A 14,643-nucleotide genomic window follows, 5' to 3' on the forward strand; every position below is an offset into this window, starting at 1 on the left:
TTTAAGTTGAAGGGCCCCATTTTAATGATCTGAGCGCATGACGCAGGGGCACTTAGGGCGTGTCTGAATCCACTTTTGCTAGTTTAATGACGGAAAACAAACATTGGTGCACCGGGCGCATGGTCCAAAAGGGTTGTACCTAGTCTCTTAATGAGCCATGGGTGTGTTTTGGGCGTAATGTGCAATAAACCATTCAGAGACTCAGCTCCTATTCCCTTTAAGAGCCAGGTGCGCTTGCACCATGGGGGATTCGCTATTTACGTGGCGGACTATAGACACCCTCAACTTCACGAGTCAGTTTAAATACTTGTGTGCATTTCCACGATTGGTTAAATAAGTAGCCAATTTCATTTGTCATTACTGCACATGCAATGGCTATCTATTATAACATGTAGGCATTTTTATCTTTATGTAAACAATAATACAGCATACATTTTTAAATTGGAAAAAAACCCTGAAAAAACAACCTTTTTTTAAAGGTCCCGTTCTTCGCAATTCCATCTTTCAAACTTTAGTTAGTGTGTAATGTTGCTGTTAGAGCATAAATAATACCTGTAAAATTATAAAGCTCAAAGTGAGGTGCGAGATATTTTATTTAACAGAAGTTCCCTTTCAAAGCCTACAGCGAACGGCCGGTTTGGACTACACCGCTGCACTTCCTTCAGGAATGACGTCACTAGAACCGTTTGTTGACTAACCCTCCACCCACAAGAACACGCAAAATAGGGGGCGTGGTGTTGTTGCTCTCCCACGTGGAGAAGAGCGCGCATTCAGCGCTTGCATCTCCCCGTTATGGTAAGAGACGGGATCTTTCCGGGCAAAGTGCACTAAGCTGCTGTCCAATCACAACACGGGAAGCGCTGCCCAATCAGAACTCGTTACGTCTTTCTGAAGGAGGGACTTCATAGAACAAGGAAATCATCAGGCCGTTTTTAGGACAGAGAAAACAGCGCTGTACAGATAAGTAAATTGTGTGAAAAATACTGTGTTTTTTTACACGCGAAACATGAACTCATGTTATATTGCACACTGTAAACATAATCAAAGCTTTGAAAACACGCGAAGAACGGGACCTTTAATATTTGGCACGTTTGTGTTGCTTTGTGTGTAATAAGCACGTTGTGTTCCCGCATATAGATGCATATTACAAATGCAAAAAAACAAACAAAAATACTGCACTATTGACTTTAGAACAGGTTTCAGTTGGTCAAGAGCGCAGTCGTTTTCATTTCCTCAAATAGCAACGCGCCAACAATGCATCTGAACACAACACACCTTGTTTTTACACCAGGACGCCCATGGGTGTAGAGATGTGCAGGAGTGCATTTGCCATTTAAACAACGTGGTGCTGGATGTGAAAATGATAACTGAGTTAGGCTGAAACCAGCAAAAAACACTTGCGTCGTGCCTGGCACCGCATTGCACCTGGCGTATGATAAGGCCTGAAGTATTAAAATGACTAAAACTGAAATAAAAAATGTGCTAAAAATGTAATAAAAAAGAAAAACTGATGAAAATTACAAAAGCACTTAAAAAATGACCAACTTAAAAACTGAAAATATACCAATAAAAGCTATACACTGGTATAGACCTTATTCACATCAGCGCTATCTGTGACTTTTAACAGGAACGAAAGGGCAGTGAGGGATAGACATACGTCTCTTCAGTGGGCTGTATGGTTATTTCATGTGTTTTTGGATTGTTCTGCTGACGAAACAATCCAAAATACCATTCAGAGAAATTTCCGTAGACAAAATAAAATAAAATATGAGCTGTGAAAAATAAGAGCTCTAGGTGCTTTATACGGCTTTTCCCAGCAGATGCCATTGAAAACATGGCCAGTGCATCCCTCACAGCCATCCGGGAAGCAGTGAGCTCTGATTTTATACAGCACTAGAGAGACTCTCTCACCGTATCTGCTGAGGGATTTGGTGAAAGTCGAGGAGTTGGAGATGTTGTAGGCGGAGTTTTGTTTAGGGACCAATGCGATCGCTGACCCATCTGTTACCTAGACAACAGAGAGAGAGACAGATTGACACTGATGCTGTCTATTACTGACACAAACACATCAGACGATCAACACTGGCCAATATCTGCATCAATCTGATCAAGCTAGTGAGAACATGAAAAAGTGAAATTCTTCCATGTAAACTTTTAAAGATTCTAAATTCTAGAGCTGTTTTGTGACTTATAGTTAGATTCATCATATCAGAATAATAAATCCTACATTTTAAAACTGATTTCGTAAAGGCGAACATGTACAGATCTAGTTTGTAAAAAGTACAATTATGTAAGCATGAAAATGTAAAATTCTTCAATTTTAAATGTGTACATTTGAAAATATGTAAAATTCTACATTCTAAATTCTAGAGCTCATCATATCTGTAATAAGCCATACATTCTAAATGCATTCTATATTGTAACGTTTTGCAAAGATGAACAAGTAAATTTTATTTTAATTTGTTAACATAAAATGTAAAATTATTCTATTCAATTTATACATTTGTAAAGATAAACAAGAGTTTTTGTGAACACATATTTATGTCATTCATCAGCCAAAACAAGAATAATGATGAGTTATCAATATCTGTATCAGTGCATCTCTCCTGATCAACACTGCTTTAGCAGTTATGTTTTGTGAAGTGTTGCTATGGTTACCGGACCGTGCGCTATGTGTTAAAATGCTTCAATTGTCACCAAGTAACCTGCTGAGGGGTTGCCATGGTTACTGGGCAGCGGGGTGTAGAGGTGTTGCCATAGTAACCTGGCAGAAGATGTGCAGAGGCCGCTGCGGTTACCTGATAGTGTGCCAGTGTGTTGAGACGTTTCCAGTCGTTGTCGATCTTAGTGGTGACGTCCTCGTCCTGGAGAATGATGCGAGCAATGCGACCCTGCCGCCACTCTGATCAGAGGAACACACACGAGCAAGAAAATCATTTTATGCACAGCTTTCAACACATTTAGCTGGTTATTCATGATCATTTGTTGGTGGGCAGAGGTGGACAGTAACTAAGCACATTTACTTGAGTACTGTACTTAAGTACACTTTTTGAGTAGCTGTACTTTACTTGAGTATTATATTTTCTGGAAACGTATGACTTTTACTTCACTACATTTGAAAGACAAATATCGCACTTTTTACTCCACTACATTTCTATCAAGGTCCTTGAAGTCGAAAGTCGTTTCTGTAAAAGCTTTGAAAGTCAGTGGGTGATTTTTTCTTCTTTAAAAGATGTTTGGGTTTTTGCAGAAAGCCTATCAGGAATCACTCTTGTAGAGTCACGTGAAGTTCAATGATTTCCCAGCGTTTTTTGAACACTTATAGCAAAATGGAAGTAAACGGATGCCAAAATGTGGATTTTGGCAAGTATTCACACAAATAAAGTCGATTGTCTTAAGTGAATGGAAACAGTTGGGAGAATATCAGATGTGGATCAGTGTATATGATCTGTGCATTCGGCCTTAAAATGACAGCAGCTTTGTAAAGGGCTTTGTAACTTTTATACAAGTATTTCAGTTAGTTCAAATCAGTTGCTAATATGTCGAATGGACCATCAATGACTGGCTTAAACCATGGCATAGTTTACATTCATACAACAACAATAAAATAATGCGTTGACATAAAAGAAATTTACTTTTGATACTTAAGTACTTTTGAAAACAAATACTTCTGTACTTTTACTAAAGTAAAAATCTTTTTTTACAACTTTCATTTTTAACAGAGTAATATTTGACCAGCAGTACTTTTACTTTTACTCAAGTAATGAAGTTGTGTACTTTGTCCACCTCTGCTGGTGGGGTTAAAGTCAACCTGGTTGAGCAACTTGTTGATAGACCACATTCTAAAAACAATAAACCAGCTTCATTTTCCAGCGCTCATTTTCATACCGAGGTCCATGTCTCCGACTTTCGGCCGCTGTGAGTACGGAGTGCCTTTAAACACAGCGTCCAGCAGTTTCTCTTTGACCTGTGTGATGGTGTCGCAGTTCAGGCATTTAACGGTGACCTCCGCGTTGTTCTCATTCTCTGGGTTAATGCAGTGCAGCGTCTGAGACCACAGCAAACACAACAGAGAATTAAATACAAATCTGAAACAAGCTGAATAAAATTATACTGTTTAAAACACCCCTATTAAGCTATTTTAAGCTATTTTCTCATTATATACTGTACTGTACAGCATCAGCTCTTTTCTCTCAGTGTCTGAAATGGTTCCATCAAGGATTCAGTCTCTCTAAACCCCGCCTTTCTGAGAGCTGCTCTGCTCTGATTGGTCAGATGGCCCAGTCTGTTGTGATTAGTTGGAAACCAAACGCTCATTATCATATCTGAATCTCAGAATCTCAGCTCTTCCTCAACAACACACAGCTGCGTGTCATTTGGAAGGCTGCGTACGTCATCAAGGGTGTCTTATTTAAGAAAATTAACGGTAATAAAACAGACTGTTATTCCCCGTGAGGTGTAAAATACTGTAACTTCTTATTTCTAACAGTTACTTTTCTTAAATGAGACTACCTCGATAACATGAAGCCTTCAAATGTGACCTCTGGAGGACGCAACCTTCGAAATGAGACGCAGCTACAGTGATACGAACAGTACCGATGGCGTTGGTTTTACCGTATCAATCTCATCAGTGGATTTGCTTTGTCAGCAGAAAACAGCGTCTTCTCCACATGAACGACACGAACCAAACTCTTCCAGTCTAAGCGACAACTACAGTGTTTGAGGGCGGGGCAAAGTGGACGATGCTCAGCCAATGAAGAGCATTATGCAATTTAGTTACAACATTCATAGGATCAGCTGGAGGTGAGAGTGGAATTACTGATGAATCAGGCAGTTCACTTTTTTTCACTTATCTTTAAAAGTTTGCAGACCTTTCACAGCATTACACACTACATGAAAGATATCCGAAAAGCATAATAGAGGCACTTTAACACTTATAACAAGCCATACTGACAACTATGACAAGATTCTGTCAGAGCTTCTGACGCATTTAGAAGCATCTTGTTTATTTTGAGTAGGAACTGAGCGGGACTGACCAGCGTTTTGTAGTCGATCTGCTGTCGGATGAGTTTGTCCTCGCTGAGGGAGTATCTGGCCTCTCCGGTGATGGCGTCTATGGGCCCTTTTTCCATCTGCTGCTTTATAGCACAATACAGCATGAAGAGAGGCTCGCCTGCACACTCCTGAACACACACACGAAAGATAATAGAGGGTGAGATTAGACCTCAGAATAAACACATGAAGACACGCACTCAAAGCAAGGCACTTTTATATTCAAGGGTCAAATAACAGAAATGTTCTTGTCCTAAAATAGTCCCAAATAACTAACACATACACACCTGTCTGACCTGTAGGAGGAGCTATAACAAGGCAAGTCATGCTTTTGCTTATGAATCAGGACTGTATGAGGTAAATTAATTCCCTTCAGTTTCTCCATTTCATCCTGGTAAAAGCACCGTGCCATTTTGAGAGTTACTCAGCAGTAAATAGCAAATGGCTGATCATCATGGAATTTACACAACATGAGATTCCTTCATTCATGAATATTTAAAATTGTATGGGTAACACTTTACGGTAAGGATACATGAATTATCATGAATTCTAGCATTAATTATTGCATGACTTTTGCATTAATACGTGCATTAATATCTCATGAATCTTAACAGGAGTTCAAAGTCTTTCATTCATGACTTCATGGATGAACAGCACCTTAACTAAAACATTAACTAAGATGGGTACATCATCACGAATAATGGTGTATTATTAGGCATGATCATGATGCTTTCTATGTTCACAAAAAAAGGATAAAGCTGTGATTATGGTACATGGATCATCATGAATTCATGCATGAAAAAAGCATTAATTTATGTAATTTCACAATTATGCCATCCTTAATAACACATTGTTCAGTGTTTCAAAGGACCAAGTCACCACTTTAGATGAGGGGCCACACACATAATGAAATCATTAGAAGCCAATGCTTATTTAATGATGACTACTGTATTATAATGTCAACAGAATTCATGTGCTATGTGCTGTGATTGGCCAATCTTACCATTTACCTTTACGCTACTATGAAGAAGACATGAACATGCTTAACTCAGAGATCCTGATTAATGAAAAACTTTAGTTAATCACATTCATAGATATACTGGTCTAGCCTATGCATGCATAAGGTAATATGGTTTTTTGTGTATTCCTTTAATAATCCACGAGTTCACACTTACATTAGCTACATTAAGTAAAGGTTATGCGTATTTGGCGTGCTGTCCGGGGGGAAGGGCTCCGAGCACTCGAACCCAGAGTAGCCTATTAATTAGGTTAATTATCTGAATGTGCTCCTCCAGATAAATAAAATAAATAAAACATCATTTCAAGTATTCTTACATGCATAAATTAGAGTTAGACCAATGTTTTTTGTGAACATAGAAAGCATCATGATCGTGCGTAATACACCATTATTCATGATGATCTACCCATCTTAGTTAATGTTTTAGTTAAGGTGCTGTTCATCCATGAAGTCATGAATGAAAGACTTTGAACTCCTGTTAGTTCCTGATGATTCATAAGATATTAATGTATGTAGTAGTGCATAAATCATGCATGAATAAATGATTGTTCATGTACCAATGGACGTTCCATGTCTATGTCAAACAGAGCCCAGTTTATATAAAAATTGGGGTTTGGAAAAAAAGTCTTGAAAAATGTGGACAGCAGGACAATCTGAGGACATGTCCCAAAATGGCATCAATTTCTGGTCCTGCGGGTTGTATAACTAAAGTGTCTCTATAACTGTGTGATCAAGGAAGTTTTCTACCATTGGATAACTGTGTCTGCAGCATCTATTCTTCCAATTTCGCCAATAGCGGTCATTTTCTCCACTTTGCTCAGTGATTGACACTTGTGGATATATTTGTACTTGTACCTGTCGCTCTCATTCTGCCCATTTCACAGCACTCCTCCTCTCTCAAAATCATCTCATGTCACCCTGAAATGAGTGCAAGTCATGATGTTGCACATCTACTCCAGCCACTATCTCACCAATAAAAATAAAATCACTAATTTGATCTATTTCATTATATAGTTCAATAACTTCTGAATCAGTGATGTTTCTGTTCTCTGGCATTTTTATAGTTGACCACACTCACTATTTCACTCATCTAAAACAACCACATTCAGTAATATTACCGATTTAACTGGACTGACACTCATAGTCATTGATCACTTGAACGAGAGTAAAAACACAATCAAACGGCTCGTTTCTAACTCTAATGTCTTGAAGAGATAATGTTCAACTCCTACAAAACATAAATAAGACAAAACACAGAATCCTGTGACTCCCAGGAGCGTCAGCCGGGGAAAAACGGCTGTTTAGACGTGGAAATGAGCGGCGGGGTGCGTGAACAGACCCGAGGCGAACAGACGAGCGATGGAGGGTTAATAGAAGGCTAATGACTGTGGAGGAGAGAGCTGGAGAAACACTTCAGAGCGTGATAGGTGTCAAACAGCCAATCACACGCCTCTCTCTCTCTTTCCGTTTTACTCGGTCTCTTCCTCCTACACACATTCTCTGGCTTTCATCATTCACAACTGCTGCTCTTCTCGTCTCGGCGCTAATTTGATCATCATCTTCGTTCTATCAGTCTCCTGAGAGTTTGTCTCTAATGCCAGACGCAAATGTTCCCAAATGAAAACGCAGAACAAACCACAAGATCAGTGCACAAGGCTTTAAAGATAACATTTTACTTTCTTAAAGGTGATGTGTGATTTAAAAAAAAAGAAAAAAAAATACCTTCTTGTGTTCCAGCTTAATATGCAGAGGGATTTTTTAAATTGATTTGTTTGTTTGACATCTGATTCAACTAATGGTGAGAGTTTGAAGGTGGGATTATTGTTTTTTGACTGACCAATGGCAGAAAGGGAGTGTATTCAGGAGACCAATTTGAAACCAAGCAACATTATTAATATTAAAGAGACCATTTTATGCCCATTTACAAAGTCTTGATTGTTTTTTGGGCTCTGCTAGAGTCAAATTTCATGCTTGAATGTTAAAAAAACACATTTTCCCCATATTCTCTTCCCAGTCTGTCAGTAATGCCAAAGACTTAATATATACACTCCAATTACTTATGAATGGGAGAGAGTGCAACGGCCAACATGGCGAATAAGCCTCGCCTTCTAAATGAAAGAGCCAGTCGTTGATTTGTAAAGTCATCACGTCATTGCAGTTGCTTTAGAAAGAGACAGTGTTCTGAGACGCACATTTAGGATTGAGCATGTGCATTAGCTTTGTCCTGGCTGCTGAAAAATGCAAATTTTTGTCATGATTCGAGCCTTTAGAAACAAAATTTATGAGACCGTTGTTGTCAGATTTCATTGGTGATTTCAAGGATATGAAATTTGATTCTTAGCTTGGTGAACAGTTTTGGATAATTTTATGTTTTCCAAGTTTAAATAGATAGGAGCTGAAATTGCCCGAGAGGTGTTTCAAAGATGGCTGCCGAGTGAAATGACTTGTCTCAAAGGGACTTTGGTAACGCTCTGTTTAGTTCCTGACTCTATGAAGCGCCTCCTTCTGAAAAGCACACTGTGCTCTGATTGGTGGACTGGAGCAGTGTTGTGATTGGTCAAGTGCTTTGAGGGTGTTTGGGAAATATCCCGCCACTTACTATAACTGCAAGTCTTAACACACTACTAACTAACTCAACCAGGACTGTGTGCTTTTTCAGAGCTTTAAAGAGAGATGAACACTGAAAAAAGAAGAGAAGCTCCTCTTTAAATGAACACCACTTCAAGCAGTCTTAAAAGCTCACGGCTAATTACCCAAAGTAATTAAACTGTGTAAGACTCAGACAACTTTAATCAGCAGAGCTCACGCTCTCAGGTGAAAACACTGAACGACAAACAGCCGCCCATGACTCCTGCTGGATGTTTGTTGTCTCTTGTGTCCCTCACTGGGACCCGTAGCGTGAAGGTTCGGCCCATCCATATGCTGGCCCTGCCACGCTGGGCTCATTAGCACAGGGGATAATTAAACACACAGCTGTTAATGAGCAGCAGGAGACGACACACAAACACAGAGTCTGATAGAGGCAACGACTCTCACTTCAGTTCATGGAAGCGCTTTATATTAATGCAGGTTTTTAAAGATTGTAATAAGGAACTTCCCCAGGGGGACTGATAAAGTACATCTGTTTGTCTTGTATCTAAATCTCGAGATGCAGCCATAAACAAAGCCACATTGTCACAGCGAGAGCAACATGATGTTGGTACAGACGGTAGACTGTGTGTGTCTGCACTTTAGTTTAAATATTAAATCCAAAATCTTTGCATTTATTAATTAGCTCTCAGGACACTGTTTAAAACCGGCTTAAACCTGCCTGAAGTGGTTTGCGGGTTTCAGTCATATTCATTAAATAACTGTCAGTTGATGAAGATTTCCTTTGGACGATATTTTTCCATGCCAAAAAAGAAACCAAGTATTTTTAGGTTCCTGAAATATTTGAAATATTATTACAATTTAAAATAACTTTTCTATGTGAATATATTGTAAAATGTAATTTATTCCTGTGATCAAAGCTGTATTTTCAGCATCATTACTCCAGTCTTCAGTGTCACACGATCTTTCAGAAATCATTCTGATATGAATGCTGAAGAAACACTTATGATGATTATCAATGTTGAAAACAGTTTTAGTGGAAACTGAATCATTTTTCTAGAATTATTTGATGAATAGAAGGTTAAAAAAAATAGTATTCATGTTAAACAGAAATATTTTGTAACATCATACATTGACGGTGGCGTGTGATCAATGTTAAAAGTGTTAATTTCTCTCCTAAAAATCATTTGAACAGTAGTCTATCTAAAATATTTAATGATCATCATAATGTGTACTTCTATTTTGGTGCGAATATGGAAATAGGGCAACTAAAAACAACAATCCGTCAACAATTTTGTAGGCTTTAGTTGGTTTCTCAGCCTGAAGGACTGACAATTGTCCAAAACCTCACTAAACCCTGTAAACCAGACCAGACTGACCAGCAGAAGAGCAGCAAACCATCTTTAGCTGATTAAGCTATCGTTATATAGTGAGTCACATCACTCAAGACTCACGTAAATAGTCATTCATTCCAGTTCCTTCTACTTACCTTAAGAAACTTGTAAAGGAGGAAAGTAAACCAGTTTGTTAGCATCTTCTCTGCCACAGATTCAGTCCTGAGGGGGAAACAGAGTAAAAAATAAATGTCAAGGATTTATTTACTTGGGCGCCGGAGTCCCAGAGGGAACCTTTAAGAGCAGAGAGATGCTTTGAAGGCTTCTTCATTCCTCAATTTCCCAATCCTCACAACAAGAAAAACAGCCATTCTGATAACCAACATCTTTTTTTTTGTTTAGGGGTGTGTGTGTGTGTGTGTGTGTGTGTGTGTGTGTGTGTGTGTGTGTGTGTTCTATTAAACTCCCATTTGACATCAAAGTGCCGCGGCCGAATTATTTCACCAGCAGCGGTGAACGCAGCTCGGGGAAAAACCTTCAAAGGACCCGAGCGCAAAGCACAAACGCTAATAATTTAGCATTAATAACAAACCAAAGCGCTCTTCCCTCGCAAAGCAAACCCCTAAACTTCATTAAAAAAACACCAATTAAAAATATTTGGTATCTTCTGTCATTAAACCGAAACCTGGCGTACAATAACAACCCTACGAAAAAAGTCCCTCGGAATGAGGCTAATTACACGGCTTGGTAATTAACGGACCTTATTAGCACTAATCTGCTCACGGCGTGCGAGAGGAGGCGTAGATGAGGAATCTGGTGGAATATGTTTGTTTTTACCACCTCTGCTGTATTATTCACTCGTTCTGATGCCAAGACAGATGCAGAGGAGAATGATAAGGTACGAGAGCTCAACGTGAAACAGACTGTGAGGAGTTATTAAAAAAATGAGAACATTGTGCTGGAAATGTTTCCGGAGGGGTGAAAGATTGAGATTTGACTGCTCACATTTATTTCATCTTTAGGTGATGTTTGTCATGTCAAAGAGGAGAGGAGAAGAGAAACCGAGAAGCTGCAGCGGAGCAAAATCACTCTGAAGACGAGAGATCAGTACGACAGAATGATCCTTTCTGACAGTGTCAACTTCAAGAGGGAGATACTGTTGACACGCATGAATAAAATATGACCTGTTCATAATTTAATTTACCAAATTATAATAATAATGATGATGATAATTAAAAATGGGTTAAGCTAAATGAATAAACAAAAAATTAAAATGGTTAAGCAAAATAATAACAATAATAAACGGGTTAGCCTAAATAAATAAACAAATAATAAAACGTTTAACAAAGTAAACAAATAACTAATAATAATGATAATAATAAATGGGATAGGATAAATAATCAAATAAATAATATATTAAGCAAAATAAATGTATAATGGCTAAGCAAAATAATAATAATAATAATAATAATAATAATAATAATAATAATAATAACAAAAATAGGTTAAATAATAAATGTTTAACAAAATAAATAAATAAATAATAATAAATGGGATAGGATAAACAAATAATCAAATAAATAATCACAAATTAAGCAAAACAAATAAATAATGGTTAAGCTAAATAAATAAACAAACAAATAATATAAATTGTTAAGCAAAATAATAATAATAATTAGGATGATAATAAAAATGGGTTACGCTAAATAATGATAAGCAAAAAATATTGATAAATGGTTACGTGAAATAAATAAATAAATAATTGTAAATGGTATAAGGCAAACAAATAATCAAACATAATAAATAGTTAAGCTAAATAAATAAACAAATAATAGTATGAATAAATGATACAATTAATAAAAATAAGAATGGGATAAGTTCAATAAAAATATTTAGGTTAATGATAAAATAATATATTTTATTTTAAATAAAAAATTATATTTTGTTATATTTTGTTTAAAGAAAATTGAGCCTGTTTAGAACCATTGGGCTTTTTTGGCATTTTTTCATGACAATAACTATATTAACAGTATTTTAAAGACAATTCTACAAATTCTCATAACTGTAATGGTACAGATACTGTACATCAAAATAGCATTTATTTTATATATTTCTAAATTATCTGATTAAGCAAACCACTAATTTCTGCTGTAATCAGCATGAATTGTCATGCATAAATCTTAATGGTCCAAATGAAAAGACTTTAATTTTGGATAATTGTCCTGTGACATGCTATGGTTAGATTAGTCTTTATATCTTCATGGTAAATAAAGCCAAAGTGAAGGGCTTGAGATGGTGAGAGCTGTAGGTACTGCAGATGAAACACTGAAGCCATTTCGGAAATCGTTGATTTGTTTTTTTGATACTGATGAAAGACTGACATGTTCTAGACTAAAGTCATAAACTCCTCCGACTCAGTCTCTCATCACATCTCTGCTGGTCATGTCACATCTCCTCCTGGAGCTTCATCTCCCACAGCGCTCCACCCTCACGCTCCGCAGGGAACGTATGTGTGTTCAGGTGTGTAATATCATCTGACAGAAACAGAGGGATGAACCACAGACGGCCACGAAAGGGCAAAGCCAGGAAACGGGGGGGATGGAGAGCGAATGAGCGACGAGAGAAAAAATCTGACCTCTATAAGTCAAACTCACAAAGTCCATTAACACCATGTACCAAACAGGTGCCACATGGGAACTTGAGCGTGAAGTAAGATGGCGTACCGTCGCAGCAGGAGTTTGGGGTGGTTCTTGCTCTCCAGGTTCTTGTCGATGAGGTCGGACAGCAGCTGTTTCAGGACACCGGTGGCGTACTCCATCTCACCCTGCAGGGCGCTCATGATGAGAGACGCCACGTTCCCGCGGTCACGCATGGAGAACGAGCGCTGAGCCTCTAACGTCCGGATGAACGTCAGCAGGAAGTGCTTCTTATTCAAGAGCTGCCCAAACAGCGTCAAAGCCTTCTCCACATTCGCCGGCACCTGAGAGAGACAGAGGCGAGAAAACGTCAAGTCAAGGCACATTTATTTATATAGCAATTTATACCATACAGATTGCTTCAAAACAGCTTTTCGGCTCTGCAGAAGACAAAAATGTCACTATTGAGCTCAATTCAGTTCAGTTTAATAACAGTCCATAAAAAATAAAAATTATATATATATATATATATATATATATATATATATATATATATATATATATATATATATATATATATATATATATATATATATAATAACAAAAATAATAACAACAATAAATGTTAAGGTAAATAAATAATAAAAATAATAATAAATGGTTTGGGATATATTTTTTTTTTTACAAATGATAAAAAATTGGTTAGGATAAATAAAATCAATATATAAATAATACAAGGGTTAAGGTAAACAAATAAATAAACTATAATAATAATAATAATAATAATAATAATAAAATGGGTTAATGTACACAAATAATATTAATTAAATAAATAAATAGATTGGGGTAAATAACAAAAACAATAATAAAAAATTGCTAATATTTTTTTTTGCAAAGTTTTTCAATTATAAAGCAAATTCCAATTCAGCTGTAAAGCATCTCAACAGAAGACAATAGTGTCATTATTCAGATCAATACAGTTCAAGTTTTGTTCTCATTTAATAGTCATTATCAAATCGTTACTATTACTGAATGTGTCTTTTAAACCCCAACTAAGCAAGCCAAAGGCGACAGTGGCAAGAAACCCAAACTACATCAGGTGACAGTAGTGGAGAATAAACCTTAGGAGAAAGTTTAGTCTGGGGTTAGTTGTCCTCTGGTCTAACATTAGCCTGGGTTAAATCTGTCAGCATGTACCTCCATCTCCTTCAGCACCGGATGGTCCTCTATTCCAGGGAAAAGCACTCTCATGGCATAAGTGCGGTAATCCAGGAACGGGATTCCAGCTCCATCCAGATCCTGAGTCAACTCATGGATATCAGTCTGTAGCTCCGCAAACGCTGGAAACAGAGAGTCAGAGAAACGGTGAATCTCTGTGTCATTGCAAGCACTTCCGATCCAGTCTGCTGCAGCTGTCGCGGGCCTAATCAATCTGATGTTGCGGTTATTTATCCCCTATTTTTATTCATCCTGGAGGACGTCTCATCACTTATCAGTGACTTGTCACTCTCACCTCCTGCTATCCATCTTTTTTATCCTCTCTTTCCTGTCCTCATCCCTCTCTCCAAGTCTGGAGACAGACAAGGTCGTCACCTCGAGCCCGACAGAGACAGATAATGGGCGACTCGTCTCACGCCCTTGTGACCGCGGAGGCAATGAGACGGGCGTTCAGTGCGCGTGTGTATGATAAATGATGTGTGCATCATGAGGTCATCGCTAACAGAAGACCAGAGAAAACAAAGCCAATCAGAAAGAGAGAAACAGAGAGATGGCGACGAGCAAACGGAAGAGAAAGACTAAATAAAACTAGAAAAGCAAATGAAAAACATTGAAGGAGTGATGATATGTAGAGAACAAACAAATTAACGAAAGAGAACGGATAAGGAATAAAAAAAGAACAAAGAGCCAAATAAAACATGAAAAAAAGTGTGAAAGGAAGTGCAGAAGAAAGAAAGCTTGAATAAATGAAAGTACCAGCAAAAATGAGAGCAAAGGAGTGAACGAGCGAAAGAAA

The 14,643-nt window shown here is 37.7% G+C and overlaps 1 protein-coding gene across 1 annotated transcript in view; it reads right to left on the reverse strand.

Annotated features, from left to right (window-relative positions):
- Nucleotides 1-14,643, reverse strand: part of plxna1b (plexin A1b) — a 150,535-nt gene that overhangs the window by 7,477 nt on the left and 128,415 nt on the right. The window contains exons 21-27 of the mRNA XM_067458837.1: nt 13,827-13,969; nt 12,717-12,973; nt 10,149-10,215; nt 5,037-5,183; nt 3,889-4,048; nt 2,799-2,902; nt 1,912-2,008 (exon numbers count right to left, since the gene is read on the reverse strand). Coding sequence (XP_067314938.1) covers nt 1,912-2,008; nt 2,799-2,902; nt 3,889-4,048; nt 5,037-5,183; nt 10,149-10,215; nt 12,717-12,973; nt 13,827-13,969 — 975 coding nt within the window. The remainder of the gene's footprint in view (nt 1-1,911; nt 2,009-2,798; nt 2,903-3,888; nt 4,049-5,036; nt 5,184-10,148; nt 10,216-12,716; nt 12,974-13,826; nt 13,970-14,643) is intronic.

This window comes from Pseudorasbora parva, chromosome 12 (genome assembly GCF_024679245.1).
Source record: "Pseudorasbora parva isolate DD20220531a chromosome 12, ASM2467924v1, whole genome shotgun sequence".
Classification (NCBI taxonomy): Eukaryota; Metazoa; Chordata; class Actinopteri; order Cypriniformes; family Gobionidae; genus Pseudorasbora; species Pseudorasbora parva.